At 43.1% G+C, this 21,622-nt stretch overlaps 1 protein-coding gene across 1 annotated transcript in view; it reads left to right on the top strand.

Moving 5' to 3' along the window:
* LOC121614222 (coiled-coil domain-containing protein 85A-like) overlaps positions 1-21,622 on the top strand; it is a 60,622-nt gene that overhangs the window by 31,259 nt on the left and 7,741 nt on the right. The window contains exon 3 of the mRNA XM_041948036.1: positions 20,739-20,796. Within this exon, the coding sequence (XP_041803970.1) occupies positions 20,739-20,796 (58 nt within the window). The remainder of the gene's footprint in view (positions 1-20,738; positions 20,797-21,622) is intronic.

Genomic DNA, 21,622 nt, shown 5'->3' with positions numbered 1-21,622 from the left:
GACAAAAATTTTAAGTCAAGGTTTGTTTAAAGTGAGACTATGTAATGTTTGTGAAACTGCAGCCACAGTGACTGTGAGTCTGAAATAATGGTCAATGTTAAATCATAATGTAAAAGTAGTACAAGTAAGGAAGATCTGTATATATATAAGATATATCTGTTTACCAAACAAACTGTTTGTTATATAGCAATATCTATCTAAAATTAGCTAACATTAGCTACCATAAGCTTCTAGTGATACAAGACCAAGTGACCCTGTAACTTTTTCCTTTTTTGTCCAGCAGTGTTGTCAGTTACACACACCCCATAAAAAGCAATTTTATGAAGTACAGAGTACGATGAAAAAAACTGTTGAGGTCATTCTATTGAGCTTAGTTTTCCCCTTGCAAAGTGGCACATAAAAACAAACAAGACAAAAAACTCACCATTTTCCATACATTTTCAGTTTTTATTCATGCAAAGTGCTTACAGCAGGGGAAGGGAGCCCCTCTGCGAGAACAAAGGCCTGCTGTGACATCTGAATATGCTGGTGAGTATGAGAACTCACCAGCATATAGTATTTGGCGAGCTGTTGCAGTGCTTGAGAAGTAAACAAAAGGAATTTAACATATTGCTATGCCTTGTGGGATCTCCTGATGTGCCTGAAAACCTACAACATGAAGTCATTGGACTGCAAAGTAACAACCTGGTATTCTTAGCAGTTCTTTTATATTATATCTTATGCAAAGATCCACACAAGACTGTGACCAAACTCTGGAAAACCATCATCATCTCTACCATCTGACATCAGACACCTCGCCAAAGAGAACCAGTTTCTATCGACGCAGAGGTTAGTGGTTAATTTAAACACAAGATACTTGTGCTCAAAAAGAGGATTCATTCTCAGTGAAGAACCTTGGAGCTCTAATCTGCCTCTATACCTGCCAAAGAGCAGTGATTCCTAACACGTCTCTGGGGGTCATCAGGTGGAAACCTCCCTTCAACAGTGTTTCGCCTACTTAGTCCCACTACACCTCCAGGAGGTTAGGCAGTGAACTCCGGCGTCCCAGAGTCACCCCCCCTAGTGCCAGTTCACACTGCTCCTACACAATCCAAACAGCACTGCCACGTTCAACTGACCCAGAGATGCTCCAGGTAGTGGCCAGTACCGATGCTACCATTTAACTATTGCTAATGCTACTGCTAACCGCTAGGAAGAACAGAAGAAGACAATACAGTTCCGATGCTACCATTTAGCTAATGTTATGTGCTAACCGCTACCTGCTAAGAGGAACAGAAGAAGACAATAACGCTAGATTCACCTATACTGTTAATGTTAATTGCTAGCTACCAATACTAACTGCTAAGATACTATCATACTCTCACCGCTTTAGCTATTGTTAGCTGCTACAATGCTACCACAGGCCTAGATGCCACATGTAACTGCCGATTGCCACACTACCATCATCTACCCCTGCCTCTCACCAACTGCACCAAGAAAAAAGCGGGGTGGGAATACAAACCCTGGTTCGGGTAGGGGATAGAAAATAAAGAGGTAGAGTCAAAAGATGAAAGTAGGGATTGGATACAGACCCTTGTTCGGGTAGGGGGTGGAAAATTTAGAAGGTGCTGAAGGTGGAGGCCTAAACCACAGACTAGATTTAACAGCCTCTAACATTTCCTTCAAGAAGCAGCAAACCCTACCATTTCCTTCAAAAAGCAAACAGAGCAGGAAAACAAACCCTAACATTTCCTTCAAGAAGCAGACAAAACAGGAAAACAACCAAAAAGATCAAAAAACAAGCCAACTCTGTGTCTTACCACGCAAACTCACCTGAACAGGCCGCATGGTCCCAAAGAGAGACTCTAGCTGGCCACACCCCCACCTTATCTAAACTTCCTGGTTCTCTTCCTATTGGCAGAGCGAGAAGATGGGGCGGGGAAAGCAGAGCAGAGGAGAGGTGTCTTGTTCAGACTTTAACCTCTTCTCTTGCCGGGTTAGGCATGCATGTCCTCTGCCTGCCCCCCCACTGTCCCTATTTCACCCCCCAACTACTATTATTTCTCCTGATCCATATCCACTGACTAGACCTAGCAGCCTCATCTGACATCTCCCTCACTGTCTTTCTTAAATTTTGCCCATGCACTCCCAGCTCCCTCAACAGTGAAACAGCTGACCCTGCAACAAAACCTCTACACCCCACTTCAACCGGACAGACCCTGGTCTTCCATCCCCTCTGCTCAGATTCTGTCTTTAAATCTGCATACTTAGGATATATGTGTGTATTAATGTAGTGAGGCCAGAGGCACCGGCAATTACAGAATATTTATGAACTTTGTATGAATGACTAAAAAACAATACAATGTTGCAATATTCCATGTTTGAAAAAATGCTACATATATTTATGGCTTCCAGATTGATTTCTGTTAATCCTTTGTCTTTGTTCGTCATCGTAATGAAACTAAACTATAAGCTCAGACTTGCTCTGACTTCATCTTTCTTACCCAATTAACAACCATGACACATATTGAGCGCACACTCACTTAAATAATAGATGACTTCAACAGACCTAGAAGTCACAAGTTCAGGTCTGGAAGGATTTTAAAGAAACAAGCAATGTTTAAGTTATTTTCAGAAGGGAGGTTTGAGGAGAACAATGTGGGCATTGGTTGGCATCAGCCCCCACCCAGTGACTGTGTGAAATTAATTTGGAATATTACATTACTGGTTTATTGAGAAGAAGGAACTCGCTTGACTACCTGACTGGCAGACCTCAGTATGTGAAGCTGGGGGAATGCAGGTCCAACACTGTGGCCAGCAGCACAGGAGCACCTCAGGGAACTGTGTTTTCTCCGGTCCTGTTCACCCTGTACACGTCCGACTTTCAGTACAACTCGGAGCTCTGTCATGTACAGAAGTTCGCGGACGACACAGCCATAGTGGGCTGTATCAGGAGTGGACAAGAGGATGAGTACAGGAAACTGATTCAGGACTTCATCACATGGTGTGACTCCAACCACCTGCTCCTCAACACCACCAAGACCAGGGAGATGGTGGTGGACTTTAGGAGACCCAGGCCGTGTCCAGAACCGGTCATCATCAAAGGGGACTGCGTGGAGGTGGTTCACACCTACAAATACCTGGGAGTGCAGCTGGACGAGAAACTGGATTGGACTGCCAACACTGACGCCCTGTGCAGAAAAGGACAGAGCCGCCTGTACTTCCTCAGAAGGCTGGCGTCTTTTAACATCTGCAAAAAGCTGCTGCAGATCTTCTACCAGTCTGTAGTAGCATGCGAGTAGTGTGCTGGGGGAGCAGCCTGAAGAAGAAGGACGCAGTACACCTGGAACTAGTGAGGAAGGCAGGCTCTGTTGTTGGCACAGAGCTGGACAGTCTAACATCTGTGGCAGAGAGACGGACACTGAACAAGCTCTTGTCCATAACAGACAATCCTGATCATCCACTGCACAGCACCATCTCCAGGCAGAGGAGCAGCTTCAGTGACAGACTGCTGTCATTGTCCTGCTCTACTGACAGACTGAAAAGATCGTTCCTCCCCCACGCCGTACGGCTCTTCAACACCTCTCGGGGAGGGCGACAAAAACAATAGCCCTCAAAACAACTCCGAACCCACTACACACCTACACCACACATGGACACACGCACTTTATCTCACACACATCCATATGCTGGACTCCATCACACACAAATCCATATGCTGGACTCCATCACACACACATCCATATGCTGGACTCAAACCGACTATTGCACACTGCTACTTTGCACAACTGCACAACTGCGCACATATTTAACTGCTCGAATGTTTAGTTCAGATGTTTATCCTGTATTGTATTTTGTGTTGGATTTTTGCCTCTTACTTGAAAGTTGTGCCTTACTTGAAGGTTGATCTGTACTTGAAAGTTGTTCATCACTTGTAAGTTGCACATTACTTGAAAGTAGTTCCTGTTCTTATTTTGCATGCCCTTGTGTGTCCACCTTTTTGAGCTGCTGGAACTGTAAATTTCTCCTTGGAGATAAATAAAGTATCTGTCTATCTATCTATCTATCTATCTATCTATCTATCTATCTATCTATCTATCTATCTGTCTATCTATCTATCTATCTATCTATCTAGAGCAAAGACCCAATATATGTACATCTTTGTATGTAGTAATCATTTTGAATATGTTTGGATTTGAACAACTTGAGGCAAGTCTTTTAAAGAGACCTAGAATATATTTAAATATTTTAATGTTCAAAAGGCACATTATTTTTCTCAGTTTCCTGTCAGTTCTGCCCATGTTTTTGACATCCAGCTAACTGCACTTTTATCATGAACATAACCACAATAACCATTAAAATAAAACCAACCACATGTTTGAATGTGAAATTAGATCAGTACTAGCCCCAGCATCACAGTGCACCACTTATGTTTTACAGCTTTTTAACAGTCTTTTTCTAGTCTGAGTAACCAAAGTGCTGGGTGCTATTCAAAGTTACACAATGTTGCCAAGCAAATTAATTCCTGCAGTTTGGCCATTTCTTTTTCACACATAGCTATATTGTTACCTTCAGGGCATGTCTATCAAGTAAATCTACATAGCAACATCCCTTTTCCGTCTGTTCATACACTTTTCAAGTGCTGCCCACTCATTCACACCTTAAATTAAAATTATTGAAACCTTATAATTTTCCACATCTTTTGATACTATTATTTGTCTTTCGTATTGTTTTTGGTGGCTAACTACTTGTGCATATTTTCAGCCACAGAAACCATTCAGATATCAAAATGTTCAACGCATGAAGGACAATAATGCTTTCATCCAGATTTTTCTAACTTTTGTAGTTTTTTGTCATATTGAGCTTTTTTCAACAAGTTTTTCACAGGGTAGGTCAATGGGAGCAAATGACATACATACACTAAATACTGTACATATATACTGTATATACATACTGTACATTATAAAATCCTTCAAGGACCCCCAGAAATTTTTCATAGGGGTGGAACACATCTGGTGGGGAGGGGGGGTCACTGGCGATTTGGGAGCACCTGAGAAGCTTGTTAGGCGTATGTGATGGGGGGAACGCCAATTCCCTTGGAGACACCCCTGGCTATATTAAGTTATTGAACACATATCAAACCAGCCTCTGCAATGGCTGTCACTTCTTCTCTTTGGCAAGGTGTTTTATGTCAGACGGTACTCATGATGATGATGAGGCTTTGCATGCTGACAGGAAATTAGGGATGGTCCTAGTTTGTCAAAGAGAAGAAAGTCACTATATCTTAACAGGGAACTCAGAATGAGGTTGTTTTATTCAAAATAAAAGCCTCATAGAGTAACTGTGTATTTTTTCAAAACACAGTTACAGTTTTACATTTCAGCTCACAGGTTTTCAAAGCAATGTATATCAGTCGATATCATCTGCTTTTTCTGCTATTTTCAGCATTGCCTGAACAGTTTAAGGACAATATTTTTTTTTGAAACTTTACGCTTTTGTCATATTAAGCATTTTACAAGAAACTATAAAATATCATCAATAAATACAGACACATACATACTGTACATACATATGTGTATGAGTCAGTACATACACATAGAGAAACACACATGCAGACATACAGACTGACACACACATATACACTGGGAGAGCAGCAGCAGCTAATGCTGTCCAGCTCTCATTCATTTTCTTCAGAAAGGCAAGCAATGTAGTAATATAGTTTTCTTTCTTGTTCCAATATCTACCATTTGTATTGGCTGATGAGAGAGTGTATTGAGAAAAAAGATAGTAGTGAGATCCTACGTAGTGGATTATATTGAAGGCATAGTCTGTAGTATGATCAGGAGCCCTTCTTTTGAATAGGAATTGACTGAAAAATGATGCAACTGTGTTTCCCTTAACATAAAATGGTTAAACACACCTGCATCTGCTCCCAGTGCTGCCTGCGGCCCCCTCAAAAATGGAGGCCCAGGAGTGTGTCTGCTTGTGTGAGTGATAGGCACAGAGACTGAGTAAATGCATGTGTGTATGATTCTGTGTGGGCAGAACAGTATGTGTGAGTGTGTTTGTTAGTGTAGTTTAATCTCTTGGGTTTCAGACACGATATTGTGTCTGGATATTTTGAGGTTGTGATTGGAGCCTGGCTGAAGTGGCAAAGCAATGAAACAGGGATGTGTTGGGTAGTGATTCACACACCTCTCATTTCCTGTTCTTGCTGTCAGTTTCCTCTGCTGTCGTAGGTGTGTCAGTGCAGCAGTGTTGAGCACAGATGGCTGATCTGCATTCAATACCAAATCAAGCCTGTTTAACACACATGTGAATAATTATAGCTTTTCTTTGATAAAAGCAGATGTAACCACAGTGCAAGTACATCTTCTAAGCTTTGGTTACAAAATCCTTTGCCAATAGGGAAACTTAACACATTAAGGGCCACACGTAATTACACAAGGCGGGGTGGGTAAGTTTGAAAATGAGAACCCAAGCCTGGAAGTGTCCTTTCGTTGTTGCTAGGCAACTGCAAAATCAGCTGTCAAACACATGCTCTTGCAGGTCTAGGTTTAGTTACCTGCTAAGATGTAACATCCTCCTGTTTTCATAATCATTTGTTAACCTCACTGGGTAATTACATGACATCAACATTTCTAACCTGTATCTAAAATATGACCATTTTCAATTTCAAGCACACTTAATCAGTATTTTCATATTAACAACTGATCAAATGTTTAATGTGAAAGGTGTCTTTTGTAGTGGTGGACCCACAGAGAATTAACACCCCACCCTGCAGTTCCTGTCAGCTCTGCAGTTGTTGTTTTCAGTGAAAAAGTGATAAACCCACTGCACACCACCTGTCCAGCAGCAAACATGGTGAACGTGTTTGGAACATTTAGCAGCTAAAAACCCATATATTTTCAGAGGAGTACGTGGACATGAATGTCCCACTTAACTCCCAGGATTATAGAAACACAACTCCAAATCAGGGGTGGATCAACTGGGGTTGCATTGGATGGTAGCTATCAACTCTGAAAAAAGCCTTGTCACCCCAAATGCAACCCCAGTTTTAGTCCAATTAAAAAATATATATGTGAAAAGTTGTGGTTGTTTGGAAATTTAAACAAGTGACACTGCACACAAGAGTGCGAGTGCAATTGAATGCAGCAAGAGGTCATGCTCCCCATAGACTCCTAGGTTCGACACCCTCCCCTAAGAGCTGTTTGTGACTTCACATGCATTCAGCGTGAGTCTAGATGAGAATTTGTGAGGATGGGAGTGAGATGTGACAGTTCTAAAAACAGATGTTATCCCTTTTTTCCTATGCAAGTGCGTCGAGTGCAATGTTTAGACCGGGGTCAAATTCCTTGTCTGTGCATGCACCCTTGGCCAATAAAACTAATTTTGATTCTGATTCTGGTTTCATTCTTACTGTGTTTCAATTTGAACCAACCAATTTCACCAAGCAATGTACCAGCATTCTGAAGCCATGCTGCTCTCACAGTGTGATAACCACAATAAAAGTGCTGCAAAGCCACATAGCTAATATGTAGCTGATTAAGATGACAAATCAGTACTATGGGAGAGCAATGGAAAGAGTACCAGTACCATCATGGGGGGGCGCCAAGATTCAGGGCCCTTCATTAACTGTGCCCCCTCACTTGCATAAAAGCATGTCAAAGTTTTCTCTGTCATGTGGTTAAGTCTAGTGATGACTGAGGTCAAAGGAAGTTCACTGTAAAGCTTTTCGAATACACAGGACACAGTGAGATTAGGATATTTTGTCTATTGTCAAGTTGCTGTGACCTCGTTATTTGTTATCTTACGTATGAGAGAAGATCAGTCTATATAAAAATGTGATAACATGCTTTTTGTATTATTTGAATAGCTTAGATAACTTATATCTAATAGTTATTAACAACAATTCGCAACAATTTGAGAATGTTTACATTACAGCAGACAGAAAAACACCAACAAACATGTCAGAGGAACCACAGCAACTTAACCATCAACTACATGGAATCAATGCATGAGAACAAGAGATGAAGGGGGAAGGACAGCGCCTGGATGTGGGCAAGTAATCATCATCATAGTTAGTATACTTTATTATAGTATACTTTTGTAGCGCAGTGAAGATGTAAATGTTTCATAGAGGAGACGAATATAGGAAATATATTATATAGGAAAGTGACAAGAATGCACTGTTTTTGTGATCTTTTTTCTCAAAATTTTCTCCTGGGAGCATATCACGGAATGGTTTATTACTGCATACTATCCAACCCTATCTAGCCTGCTGTCCTTGACATACACAAAGTTGTTGGTACCCCTCAGTTAATGAAAGAAAAACCCATAATGGTCACAGAAATAACTTGAATCTGACAAAAGTAATAAATAAAAATTCAATGAAAATTAACCAATGAAAATCAGACATTGCTTTTGAACTGTGGTTGAACAGAATTATTTTTAAAAAATAAACTCATGAAACAGGCCTGGTCAAAAATGATGGTACCCCTTACTTAATATTTTGTTGCACAACCTTATGAGGCAATCACTGCAATCAAACGATTTCTGTAACTTTCAATGAGACTTCTGCATCTCTCAGCAGGTATTTTGGCCCACTCCTCATGAGCAGACTGCTCCAGTTGTCTCAGGTTTGAAGGCTGCCTTCTCCAGACGGCATGTTTCAGCTCCTTCCACAGATGTTCAATAGGATTTAGATCAGGGATTGTAATGCCATCGATACAGCATCAAGCTAAACCATTAAAGAAGGACCAGGACCACAGGGGACGTGTTTTTGAAGATTTACTTTTCCTTCTTCGAATGGTGAAAACTGAAAATTGTTGTTGTTAGCCTTGTATTCATATGTTAAACCCATGAACTTATTTATTTACGAAAAGAATCACCTTAAGAGCAACACAGCATTGGAAGGAGTGCATAGTAGACAACAGTCTGCATTATGGTGGACTGGCTCCACCTAGTGGCAACTACACATACTACACTACAAACACTTTGCATCATAAGATGAACTGAACCAAATGAACAATTGCATTACAGGCAACACACTCCCCGCCTGGCCTCATAGGCCACTGTAGTTAACTAAACCTCACAAGAAGTGTCCATTGGCAGAAGAAGAATAACTTTGGTGACTGGTCGCATAAAAGTCTTTACACTACCTTGTTCACTTACTTTCACCTCAATCTTCCTCACGTGATTGTCCTTTCCAGGAAAGGTGGCAGTGACCCTAGCCATGGGCCAGCTGTTGCGTGGGGCCTGCTTGTCTTTTAGCAGAACTAGGTCACCAACTCGAAAATTTCTTCGAGAAACAGTCCATTTTTGTCTTTGTTGTAGTGACGGCAGGTACTCTCGCCTCCAGCGTGACCAAAACTGGTCAGCAAGAGCCTGAACTTGTCTCCATTGCTTTGTGTAAAGCTTGGTCCACGAACTGTCCGGGAGGTGGAAGAAGACAGGACTTCTGGGCAACTGTGATGGAGATAGAATGAAGGGATTGTCCGGGTCGGAAGAAACTGGAAGGAGCGGCCTTGCATTCATGATTGCGGAGACTTCCGCTATGAGTGTGCACAACACGTCGTGAGTGAGTTGTACCTTGCTTTGAAGCAGCATGGAGTCCAGTATTCTCCGAGCAACACCAATCATTCGCTCCCAGGAGCCTCCCATGTGGGAAGCGTGTGGTGGGTTGAATTCCCAGCTGCAGCCTTGGTCCTTTAGATAGTTTTCGAGTGTCTTGTCCATGCCTAACTCCTTAGAAGCTCCGATGAAGTTAGTACCACGATCTGATAAGGTCCTCTTAGTGAGAAAAGGCGTCTCAGGGCATTGACACAGCTGGACGTATCGAGAGAATCGATTACCTCGATGTGAACAGCTCTTGAGCTCATACAAGTAAACATGATGGCCCAGCGCTTGCTCTGGGCATGTCCACCTCTAGTACGTCTGCTAGTAACAGTCCATGGCCCGAAAACGTCAAGGCCGACGTAACTAAAGGGAGGACAAGTTTTCAGTCTTTCTGGTGGAAGATCTGCCATGCGCTGTTCTTCCTGTTTTCCACGAAGTTTGCGACAGGTGACGCATTTGTGGATTACTGAGTTCACAAGTCCTTTGCCACCTATTATCCACAGACCAGCTGCCCTGATTGCCCCATCCGTCAGATGACGGCCTTGGTGGTGGACCTGCTCATGGTAGTGACGAGTGAGCAGGAGGGAGACGTGGCTGTCTTTAGGGAGAACAATTGGGCACTTTTCAAAGTTCTCAAGCTCTGAGTGTTTGAGACGGCCTCCAACTGAAATGAGGTCGTTCTGAAGCACTGGACTGAGTTTCAGCAGGGGGCTCTGTTTTGGAATTGGCTTGCCAGCTTTTAGGGCAGACAGTTCTTTGTCGAAGGCGGCCTGTTGAGTCTTTTGAAGAATGATGTGTTTTGCTTTGGTCATTTCGTCTTGTGTACGAGGTAAGTTGCATTTGTGCCAGCCTTTGCATTCACTGTTTGGATTTGTGCCATTGAAAGACTTTGCGATGTGAATGAGGAGTGCCACTGCTCTGACTAAGGACTTGAAGGTGGAGAAGCGTTCAAAGCGTTTGCAGGTGAGTACTTGGAGGTGAGTAGCACAGGTTTTAACTTGTGGCCTGATTTCGCAGTCTTTCTCCGGTTCAACTAACTCAAATGTTTTGCTTTCTTGTTTTGTTTCTGCAGGTGGACGATGAATGAAGGTAGGTCCAGTGAACCAAGTTGTCTTTGTAAGTTGAGATGGTGTGAGTGAGCGAGATGCATGATCCGCTGGGTTTTCCTCGGTGCGCACATAGTGCCACTGTTCCGGTTTTGAAGACTGGCGAATGTGCTGCACTCTGTTGTGAACGTATGTGTAGAATCTCTTTGACTCGTTGCAGATGTAGCCTAAGACTACCTTACTGTCCGTGTAAAAGTGAACTGCATCAAACCGAATGTCCAGCTCATCCTTAATGAGATCGGCCATCTCGACCGCCAAGACAGCAGCGCACAGTTCAAGTCTTGGAATAGTGGGCTCTGATTGGGGGGCTAGCCTTGCTTTGCCCATGACAAATCCGGTCTCGACTTTGTTGTCTGCAAAGACTGCTCTGCAGTAGGCTACAGCGCCTATGCCTTTGGTGGAAGCGTCCGAAAACAGGTGCAATTCTTTGCATTTTGCTTGGCTTAGAGAGGTTGTTGTGTATGTTCTCGGGACATGAAGCTCTTTCAAGTCTTTGAGGGAGTCTCTCCAAGTTTCCCATTTGCTTTGCTTGTCCTCAGGAAGTGGAGTGTCCCAATCTGAATTTTCAGAAGTGAGTTCTCTGAGCAAAGCCCTTCCTTGGATTGTGACCGGTGCTAATAGGCCCATTGGATCGAAGACACTATTAACAGATGACAGGACGCCGCGCCGTGTGAATGGCTTGTCTGTCATGGCCACTGAAAAGGTGAAAGTGTCTGTCATAGTTTCCCAGATGAGGCCCAGACTTCTCTGAGACTGGGTTTCTTCGCCACCAAGATCTAAGTCTTTTACTACTGCTGCACAGTCTTCAGGGCAGAAGGCCTGCATGACTGCCTGGGAGTTGGAAGCAAACTTGTGCAGGCGGAGGTTAGACCCAGCGAGTGAAGCTTGAGTTCTTTGGAGCAAGTCGATTGCTTCGGTCGGAGAGGGCAACGAGATCAGCCCGTCATCTACGTAAAAGTGCCTCTCCACGAACTTGACTGTGTCATTCCCATGCTCTTTTGCTCCGGCTTGAATGGCCTTACGCAGCCCATAAACAGCAATGGCAGGAGACGGTGAGTTGCCAAACACATGGACTTTCATGCGATAGTCTATGACTTCCTTGTTGACGTCGTTGTCCTTGTGCCAGAGAAAACGGAGGTAGTTACGATGGTCTTCACACACCATGAAACAATGAAACATTTGCTGTATGTCGGCCATGATGGCGACAGGTTCTTTGCGAAAGCGGAGGAGCACCCCAATGAGGCTGTTATTAAGATCTGGGCCTGTGAGGAGTACGTTGTTAAGTGAGACACCAGAGTGTTGGGCGCTAGAATCAAAAACTACCCTGATCTTGTTGGGCTTTTGAGGGTGGTAAACACCAAACGTGGGGAGAAACCAGCACTCTTCTCCTTGCTCTAAATCAGGTGCCACTTCCGCGTGACCGTTTGAGAAGACAGCCTCCATGAACTCCACATACTGTCGCTGCATGTGGGGTTTCTTCTGCATGCTCCTTTTGAGAGAGGCGAATCGACTGAGTGCTAGCTCTCTGTTGTTTGGCATTGGTTGCCGGGGCTCTTTAAAGGGTAGAGGGGCGACCCAGCTATTGTCACCGTCTCTGTACATGGCTTTGTCCATTATCTCTAAAAAGAGAGTGTCCTCTATGGAGGGAGCTAGCTTGTTGTCATTTTCAGTGCGATTGAAAACTGTTTGTCCCAGCATTAGCTCAGGAGACTTGCTGGGCCTAGCTGTGTGTTCCTTTAGCTGAAGGAAGCTATCGCATTTCCCAAAGACTGTTGGGCGGCCATTTTCAAGTATGACTGTTTTGTATGAGCTGACTGTTGCCTTGTGGGCATTACCTACACACACCTCCCCGATCACTACCCACCCTAAATCCAGGCGTTGGGCAAAGGGTGCATGATGAGGGCCATTGACTTGTTCCCTGACTTTGTGTGCACGTAAAACGTCTCGTCCCAGCAGCAGGAGTATCTCTGCGTTAGGCTCCAGCTCTGGAATGTACTTGGCAATGGATTTGAGGTGTGGCTGGTGTAGTACAGCGCTTGGGGTTGGGATTTCACTTCTGTTATTGGGAATTTCCTCACATTCAATGAGAGGTGGCAGTGGGATTACTACTGACCCATCTAAGGACTCAATCTGAAAGCCTTCAGCCGTTTTGCCCCATGTCTCCACTAGCCCAGAGCAGGTTCTGAGGTGGTAAGAGACAGGTTTGGTTTTAATGTTAAACAGTTCGAAGAACTCAGGCCTAGCTAAGGAGCGATTGCTCTGATCATCAAGAATAACATAGGCCTTCACTGCACTGCTTTTGTCACCTTTAGGATACACCTGTGTGAGACATATTTTAGAAAATGAACGACCCAACTGACCTGGACCGCACACTGTTGTGCAAGTTGTAGTGACTGATGCGCTGTCTGGACTTTCTCCCTCCCCGCCATCCTCTTTAGCAGGAGAAGGAGCCGGAGCTGTTTGTGGCGGAGGGCCAGGATGCATGACACTGTCATGGTAAGTACTGCCGCATTCAGAGCACTTCACTGTAGACTTGCAGTCCTTGGCGAGATGAGTGTCTGAGGAGCAGCACTTAAAACAAATTCCCTTCTCCTTCAGAAAGGCCTTTCTTTCGTCCAGTAGCTTGTTCCTGAATGTCCTGCATTTCTTTAGTGAGTGGGGTTTGTTGTGCAGCGGGCAGTTTTTCTCAAAGTCATTGTTGGGGGGCGTTATGTTAGTTTTGTGCACTGTGATTGGTTTAGCTGAGTGAAAGCTCTTTTGGTTGGGCCTTTCAGGTTTTGAGTGTGGTTGACTGTTGTACTGGTTGAAACTTGGATCGTTACGTTTCTTGGCCTCTTTACATATGAATTTGCAAAAGTAGCTGAAAGGAGGGAAACAACTACTGTGTCCTTCTTTGTATTGTGAGCCATGAGACATCCATTTTTCCTGGAGCCCGTAAGGAAGTTTGTCTACGACTGGCGCGATTCCACGGGAAGTGTCTAAATAAAGCAGGCCGGGGAGATAACCGTCCTCTTTTGCACTGTTGATCTCTTGCAGCAGATCCCCTAATTCCTGTAGCTTCACATTGTCTTTTGTTGTTAGTTTGGGGAAACTGTCTAGTCTCTGAAAGAACGATTTTTCGATTATTTCAGGAGCTGCATAACACTCCCATAGCCTCTCCCATGCTTTCTTCAGAGCAGTTGTGGGGTTGTTGATATGTAGCGAATGGGTTTAACCTGATTGCTTGACTCTTTTCCTAACCAGGTCGAGTTCTTGAGTTGGTGAGAGGGCGACCTCTGCTGTTGCACCACTAAATGAAGAAACCCATGCCCTAAAATTCTCTGGCCTGTCATCATACTGGTAGAGACCCGAAGTGATGAGGTCTCGGCGTGCCATGTATTGTGCAAATGGCTCAGCTGAATGTGACGTGCTCACCGGTGTATTGTTGTGAGGAGTGAATGGGTTGGACAATGGACTGAGAACTTTCTGTGTCTTAGATACTCTTGGAGTAGGCACAGGTGCGTAATTGTCATCAGGCTCTGGCTTACTGCTCTTGGGATGTGGCTCTGGATCTGCGCCTTGTGAGCCATACCATGTCACTAATGTATCATCGAAGTGACTGTTGTTGTCATCAGTGGGGAGAAGCAGTGGGGGGCCTTGAGGTTCAGAAAACCTAATCTGAGACTGCACATATTCCTGCGTTCGTTCTCTTTTTATTTCATCTGATACCGATTTTCTGCTTTCAAACTCTGCCTCTTCTTCTAATGCTGCTGCTTCAGCTACGGCAATGTCTGCTTCTTTGTGTAGCATTAATACTTCAAGCTCTGTATCAATTTTCGTTTGTTCCACTTTAAGCTGTGCATCGATTTTCGTTTTTTCCACTTTAAGCTGTGCCTCCTTACTTGCATATGAAGCCCTCACCTTCGCTGCCTCTGCTTTGGCTCGAGCACGGGCGACGCTGCTCAATGATGAAGATGTGACGAAGCTTGAAGCTCTATCAGACTTGTTGTTGGCTGACATCGTGTCCATGAAGCGTCGAATGCTGCCTTTTCACTGTAATGCCATCGATACAGCATCAAGCTAAACCATTAAAGAAGGACCAGGACCACAGGGGACGTGTTTTTGAAGATTTACTTTCCTTCTTGGAATGGTGAAAACTGAAAATACATTACAATGCATTGAGCATATGAGCTCTTGAGATCGCAAAAATAAAGTGCACAAACTTCATCTTTCTTTAAACTAACACAAAAATATAATAACTAAACGTCTTATAAACACATTTTGACACTTACGGCATTGCCTTGTTGACTCTTCAAGGAAGATGGGAACAGATTCGTTTAATTACCGTCACACCAGCCATGGCATACCTGCTGTTTACCGTGCAATGATGCGAAACCGGAAGTGGGTCTGGAAAACCGGAAGTGGTATTATTTCGCTAAAATTCTTCTTAATTCTTCTAAACGTACAAATAACCATGAAATATTTATATATAACAATTCTTAATGAAATTACAATTGTTTTTAGCCTTGTATTCATATGTTAAACCCATGAACTTATTTATTTACGAAAAGAATCACCTTAAGAGCAACACAGCATTGGAAGGAGTGCATAGTAGACAACAGTCTGCATTATGGTGGACTGGCTCCACCTAGTGGCAACTACACATACTACACTACAAACACTTTGCATCATAAGATGAACTGAACCAAATGAACAATTGCATTACAGGCAACACAGGGATCATGGAAGGCAACTTCAGAATGGTCCAATGTTTTCCTCTTAGCCATTGTTGGGTGTCCTGTTGCAAGACCCATGACCTGCGACTGAGACCAAGCTTTCTGACACTGGGCAGCACATTTCTCTCTAGAATACTTTGCTAGTCATGAGATTTCATTGTACCCTGCACAGATTCAAGACACCCTGTGCCAGTTGCAGCAAAGCAGCTCCAGAACATAACAGAGGCTCCTCCATGTTTCACAGTAGAGACAGTGTTCTTTTCTTGATGTGCTTCCTTTTTGCGTCCGTGAACATAGAGCTGATGTGCCTTGCCAAAAAGTTCCAGTTTTGTCTCGTAGGACATTCTCCCAGAAGCTTTGTGGCTTGTCAACATGCAGTTTGGCAAATTCCAGGCCGTTTTTTTTTATGTTTTGTTTCCAACAATGGTGTCCTCCTTGGTCATCTCCCATGAGTCCACTTTGGCTCGAACACCGACAGATGGTGTGATCTGACACTGATGTACCTTGACCTTGGAGTTCACCTTTAAAGTCTTTAGAGGTTGCTCAGGGCTCTTTTGTTACCATTCGTATGATCTGTCTCTTCGACTTGTCATCAATTTTCCACCTGCGGCCACCTCCAGGGAGGTTGGCTACAGTCCCATGGATCTTAAATTTCTGAATAATATGTGCAGCTGTAGTCACAGGAACCAGAAGCCTTTACCTTTAACGTGCTTGTCTATAATTTTCTTTCTAATCTCCTGAGACAACTCTCTCCTTCCCGTCCTCTGGTCCATGTTTAGTGTGGTACACACCATGTCGCCAAACAGCACAGTGACTACTTGTTACCGTATAAATAGGCCAACTGACTGACTACAAGTTTGTAGACACCTGTGATGCTAATTAGAGGACACACCTTGACTGAACATGTCCCTGTGGTCACATTATTTTCAGTCTTTTCTAGGGGTACCATCATATTTGTTCAGGCCTGTTTCATGAGTTTATTTTTTTTAATAATTCTGTTAAACCACGGTTAATTTTGGTTTTTTTCATAGATTTTTTATTTATTATTACTTTTGTCAGATTCAAATTATTTCTGTGACCATTGTGGGTTTTTCTTTCATTAACCGAGGGGTACCAACAATTTTGTCCACGTGTGTATATGCATATTTTGTTGGTGAATACCCTGCAGAAACATGGTTGCTTTGTTACTAATGGAGGGGGACATTGTCTGGGGACAATTAATTTGAGAGTAACATCAATGCAGAGGGGAGAAAGAGAGAGAGTGTGCGTGTGGTATTTTGTAGTTTATGTTTCACTGGTACTTTACCTCAGTGTAGCTCAATACAAAGAAGCGTATTTGTAGTACTGACCACATAAAGGGAAAAAAGCAGATACACTGTATGGACTCAAGCATTTTGCTACAATGCATTTTCTCAGATTCCACCATGAAATGTACTGTGATGCATATGAAGGTCCGATCTGATCACAACCTAGTTCATCTGCAACCTACTTACATACCCTTGGTGACCATGTCTTCATGGTCAGATGAGTCCAGTATGCCACTGAGGGACTGTTTTGACACCACCGACAGGGAAGTGTTGTGCAGTCCTCAAGGGGAGGACATTGACAGTCTGACAACATGCATCACAGACAACAACTACATTCCTCCCAGGAAGGTACGGTGTTTCCCAAAAAACAAAACCTGGGTGTCCCTGCTCTGTATAGAAAGGGCCAAAGTTGTCTCCATCTTCTGAGAAGACTGAGGTCCTTTGGGGTATTTAGGACATTACTGAGGACTTTCTATGACTCTGTGGTTGCATCTGCAGTCTTTTACGCAGCGGTCTGCTGGGGCTGTGGAAGCTCTGAGAGGGACAGAAAGAGACTTAATAAACTGGTCAGGAGAGCTGGCTCTGTCCTGGACTGCCCTCTGGACACCACTGAGGATGTCAGTGAGAGGAGGATGTTGGCCAAGCTGACATCGGTCATGGACAACCCCTTCCACCCCCTGCATGACACAGTGGGGGCCCTCAGCCACTCCTTTAGTAACAGACTGCTGCATCTAGTGTGTAAGAAGGAACGCTATCGCAGGTCCTTCATTCCATCAGCTGTCAGATGATTAAACTCCAACACCACTTAACATTATAATCTGAAGGCAGCATACCATTTTTTTCCACAGTAATTGCAGCAGTTTTTTTAATACATATATATATATTCTACATATTATTTCTTTTACATTGTCAAAATTCTCATTTTGCTTGTATAATATGCACATATGTATAGTCAACTTTTTATTTTGTATTTAGTTTTTTTTTTATTTATCTATCTCTGTTTATTCTTCCAACTGCTATTACATGCTATCGTAATGCCCAAATTTCCCCAACTGGGGATGAATAAAGTTTTATCATATCTTATTCAATTTTTTCATGAAGAAGTGGCATTGAGGTTTCCTCTTATCTGGCATGAGATCTGTCTTGGTAGCATGAGAGCGTGTTGGCAACCCTTCGTAATGTTAACTAAAAAAATGTAAAACTACTTACTTACTGCATGATAGATCCTATTCCAAACCCTCTCACACAGTAACACACTCTCCGAACAGTCCTTGACCTTGGCGCTGCACATGGCTGTGAATGGTGTGAGAGAAAAGGGAAAGATGTTATCCTGCTCTGCCTTGACTATCTGTGTGTCCTGATGCAGCAGTGTTATCAGTTGTTTTTCACTCCATGAGAAAATGAAGTGTGGTGTTCGAGTGAAAGTATCAATTGCCTGAGTTTCAAGTTCAACGCTTGAGAGTTAACAATGCCGCTACGGAATCTCAAGTAACTGAAATGGGACAGCCACACATGATATTGGCTGATAGAAGTGATGATTTTCACATAAAAACCTTTAATGCATGCTTGTTTAGTGTCTTTCACACGTAAAGTGTGGCCTCTTTTCTTATAATATACTTTGGCAGGAAAGTCATTTATTGTTGATCTGAGGGCCTGATGGATTGTGGGATGCTACAGTACAGCGAAATCGACACACACACACTAGGGTGACGCAGTTGGGAAGGTCAACAAAGGTCTTTGGCAAAGTTTGGCTGAACCTGGCAGCTTGTGTGGGCTTGTTCAAATACAGGCCATGTGTAAATGTGTGTCAGCGCGCATGAGCTTGTGTAATGTGTGATCGTATGTGTGTGGGATCAGAGGTCCTGTGTTTCGGACGAGCCTGCTAACTAGGCCAACAGCTGCTTCCCTGGCAATCCGTCTCGGTAGCCCTTTTTTCCTATTACTTCAACACAAGAACATTTTGTATATTAATAGAGCAAATATTCTAGTACACTGAGCATCACACATGTACACACACCACACTAACATGTACACATAACTTTTTAAAAGCCCTTTGTCGAAGCACATAAAAATAATCGTCCAGGTGTTGGCTCCAGCATGCTATTTGTGTTTTTATTCAAAAAGATGCAGCACCTACCAATGCTCTGTCCATCACTTTTTCTGACACACACAGTGAGGTGCATTGAAGCGAAACAGAGCACACAGCTGTGAACCAGCCCAGAGGTCTGTCCGTGTGTGTGTGTGTGTGTGTGTGTGTGTGTTTGTGTGTGTGTGTGTGTGTGTGTGTGTGTGTGTGTGTGTGTGTGCGCGTGTGTGTGTGTGTGTGGGTGTGTTTGTGTGTGGGTGTGTGTGTGTAAGAGCCTGGACCACTGAGACACAACCAGAGGTGTGTGTGTGTGTGTGTGTGTGTGTGTGTGTGTGTGTGTGTGTGTGTGTGTGTGTGTGTGTGTGTGTGTTTGTGTGTGAAAGCTTGGACCACTGAGACACAACCAGAGGTGTAAGCAGACCAACATGAGGAACATCGAGGGTTGTTCCAAAGAACTATCAGTGTTTGCTCTTTAATTAGAGTATTCATCATCTTCACACACACATGCACTGACTGGTTAAATGTTTTTTAGGGTTGATAAATGACCACAGTAATTGGTCAGCTTCTCTCCCTCTCCACAGCTGCTCTGCCACATGCTGACCTGGAGTTGTGTTTGGCAGACTGGCAGAAACGGCTGGTTATGCTGCAGCAGTATGATTAGTGTTCACTACAGTCTAAGCAGAATCTCCCTTCCATGCTGGTAACTTGCCTGCTGGGTTTGGTGATTTTGAAGTGGGTGTGTTGATTATGAGCATTCAGCCCTACACTGTATAGCTTTTGAAATGTGCAATAATTCCTGTGACATGCGAATGGCAGGCATATGCATCTAACCTGTTATCTGCAGAATTTCTGACTGGAATGTACAGAACTCAATATAAAATGTTCAACCAAAGGCAATTTAGCTTGCTAGTGGTGTGAATGCTGAGCAAGACATATTGCAAAAAAAAAAAAAAAAAAAAAAAATGTTTAACACTGTGACAGTTCAGGTTCATTTGAATACAGGCCTTAGTATATCACTGAAAAAAGAAAGAGCCCTGCTGAGATATGCTGTTAACATCCAGTCTGTATTAATCAAATCAACATTCACATCTTTGGCACATGGACAGTGAGAGAAATGTTTGGGTGACGTGTAAAACACTCACCAGTTTGCTTGACAGATAAGAAATTGTCTTAACTCATCAAGCTGAGCTGACATCCTTGTCTCAAACTCTCTGTTGCTACAACAAAAGAGCTGCTGTCATTGAATTAGAACAGAATTCACCAGAAATGTACATTTCAACTTTTTCTTTCTAATCAGTGTAATTATGTGTGGCAGACACTAACAGCATTTGGCATGGCTGGCTGTGTTCCCACCAACTGCCACATCATTCAGCCGCAAGTGTGCTGCTGACATAAAGACTGGGTCACAACTGGATCAAGGAAAATAAGCATCTGCTTTACCATGTCAATACAGTAAATACATATTTTCTCTTTGAGAGTTTATATTTATATTCGTATTGCACAGAGGAGGTCTGCAACTGAAAGTGAAACTCCCCTCTAAACTGAATGCATAATAATTTTAAAAATATGTTTTGCATCCAAAACAAATTTAGATAGACTGACTTATCTACGGTAACTCTCACAAAAAGTACCGGAGAGGATGATGGTTAACAGGATGTGCTGCCAGTAGCTGCCCATCCATGACAGGAATCAGTGGATTGACAGCAGAGAAAAGAGTCTGTCATTCAGTGAAGCTGCTCAAAGTGAGGAGATACACCTTCTACTGTGTGTGCCTGCATGTGTGTTTGGATTAACAAGCAGCCAACTGGTTTATGTGATGAAGCCACCAGCCAGTGGTTGAAAGTCACATACAAATACCCACACCTGTTTGACAATGACTGCTTCTCTTGATTTGATTATTGATCATTTATTATGGTTTCTTTCACAGCTCTGATCTCTGCTGGTTGCTGCAGCAACTCGTGTAGGAGTGTAAACCTTTGGGACAGGTGAGTCACATGCACCTCCGCTGCAAGTTTTAAACACATGTGACATATTATCACAACTAATTTCCCATGCCTACTTACTGCCAGCTGAACAGTCAAACCATGAGAAAAAGCACTAAAGGTCTTGAAAGTTAAGCCACAGCAGCTCTGTGGTACCGCTTTATAGGCACAGACTGGCAAAGAGATGCCACCACCCAGGAGTACCGCATCAATCTTATGGAATGTACTCAAGAGTGACATCATACATCAAATGTATTGTTGATGTGGTGATTGATGAGGGCACTATTGACAACCCAAAAAAAAATCTGCCTTTCGGTCAGGTGACAAGGAAGCTATCAAGCCTGAGGGCTTGTGGGAAGGAGAACTCAAATGCAAGAACAGAAATGACCAAGGAAAGTTCAAGCTCTCAGGCGGTAATAGTCTTTGATCAGGAACAAAACAAAACACAATACTTGGTGTTCCAAAGTAACAAACAAAAGGTGCAAGGTTATCAAAAAGGCTACAAACAAAAAGTGCAAGGTTTCCAAAATAATAACCAACAAAAGGTTCAAGGTAATCAAAGGAACTGACTAGGTAACTATAGTGATGATTAATAATTAATAATAATGATAAAGATAAGAAGAAAAGGAAGGAAAGGAGGTTGGGGTCCATCAATCAGGAGGCATAGACTGCAGAGAGTGAAAGAATGTTAAAAAGGGAAGCCACTTGTTATAAAATTTATCAGAATTCCCTTTCAAAGAATTTCTGATCTTCTCCAGCTTTAGAAAAGACATGATGTCATTGAACCACTGAGTGCTGGAGATTAAAACAGTTTCTACAATGCCAAATC

This window comes from Chelmon rostratus, chromosome 11 (genome assembly GCF_017976325.1).
Source record: "Chelmon rostratus isolate fCheRos1 chromosome 11, fCheRos1.pri, whole genome shotgun sequence".
Taxonomy (NCBI): Eukaryota; Metazoa; Chordata; class Actinopteri; order Chaetodontiformes; family Chaetodontidae; genus Chelmon; species Chelmon rostratus.
The sequence above is the reverse complement of the archived record's forward strand: the minus strand, read 5'-3'. Positions and strand labels throughout refer to the sequence as shown.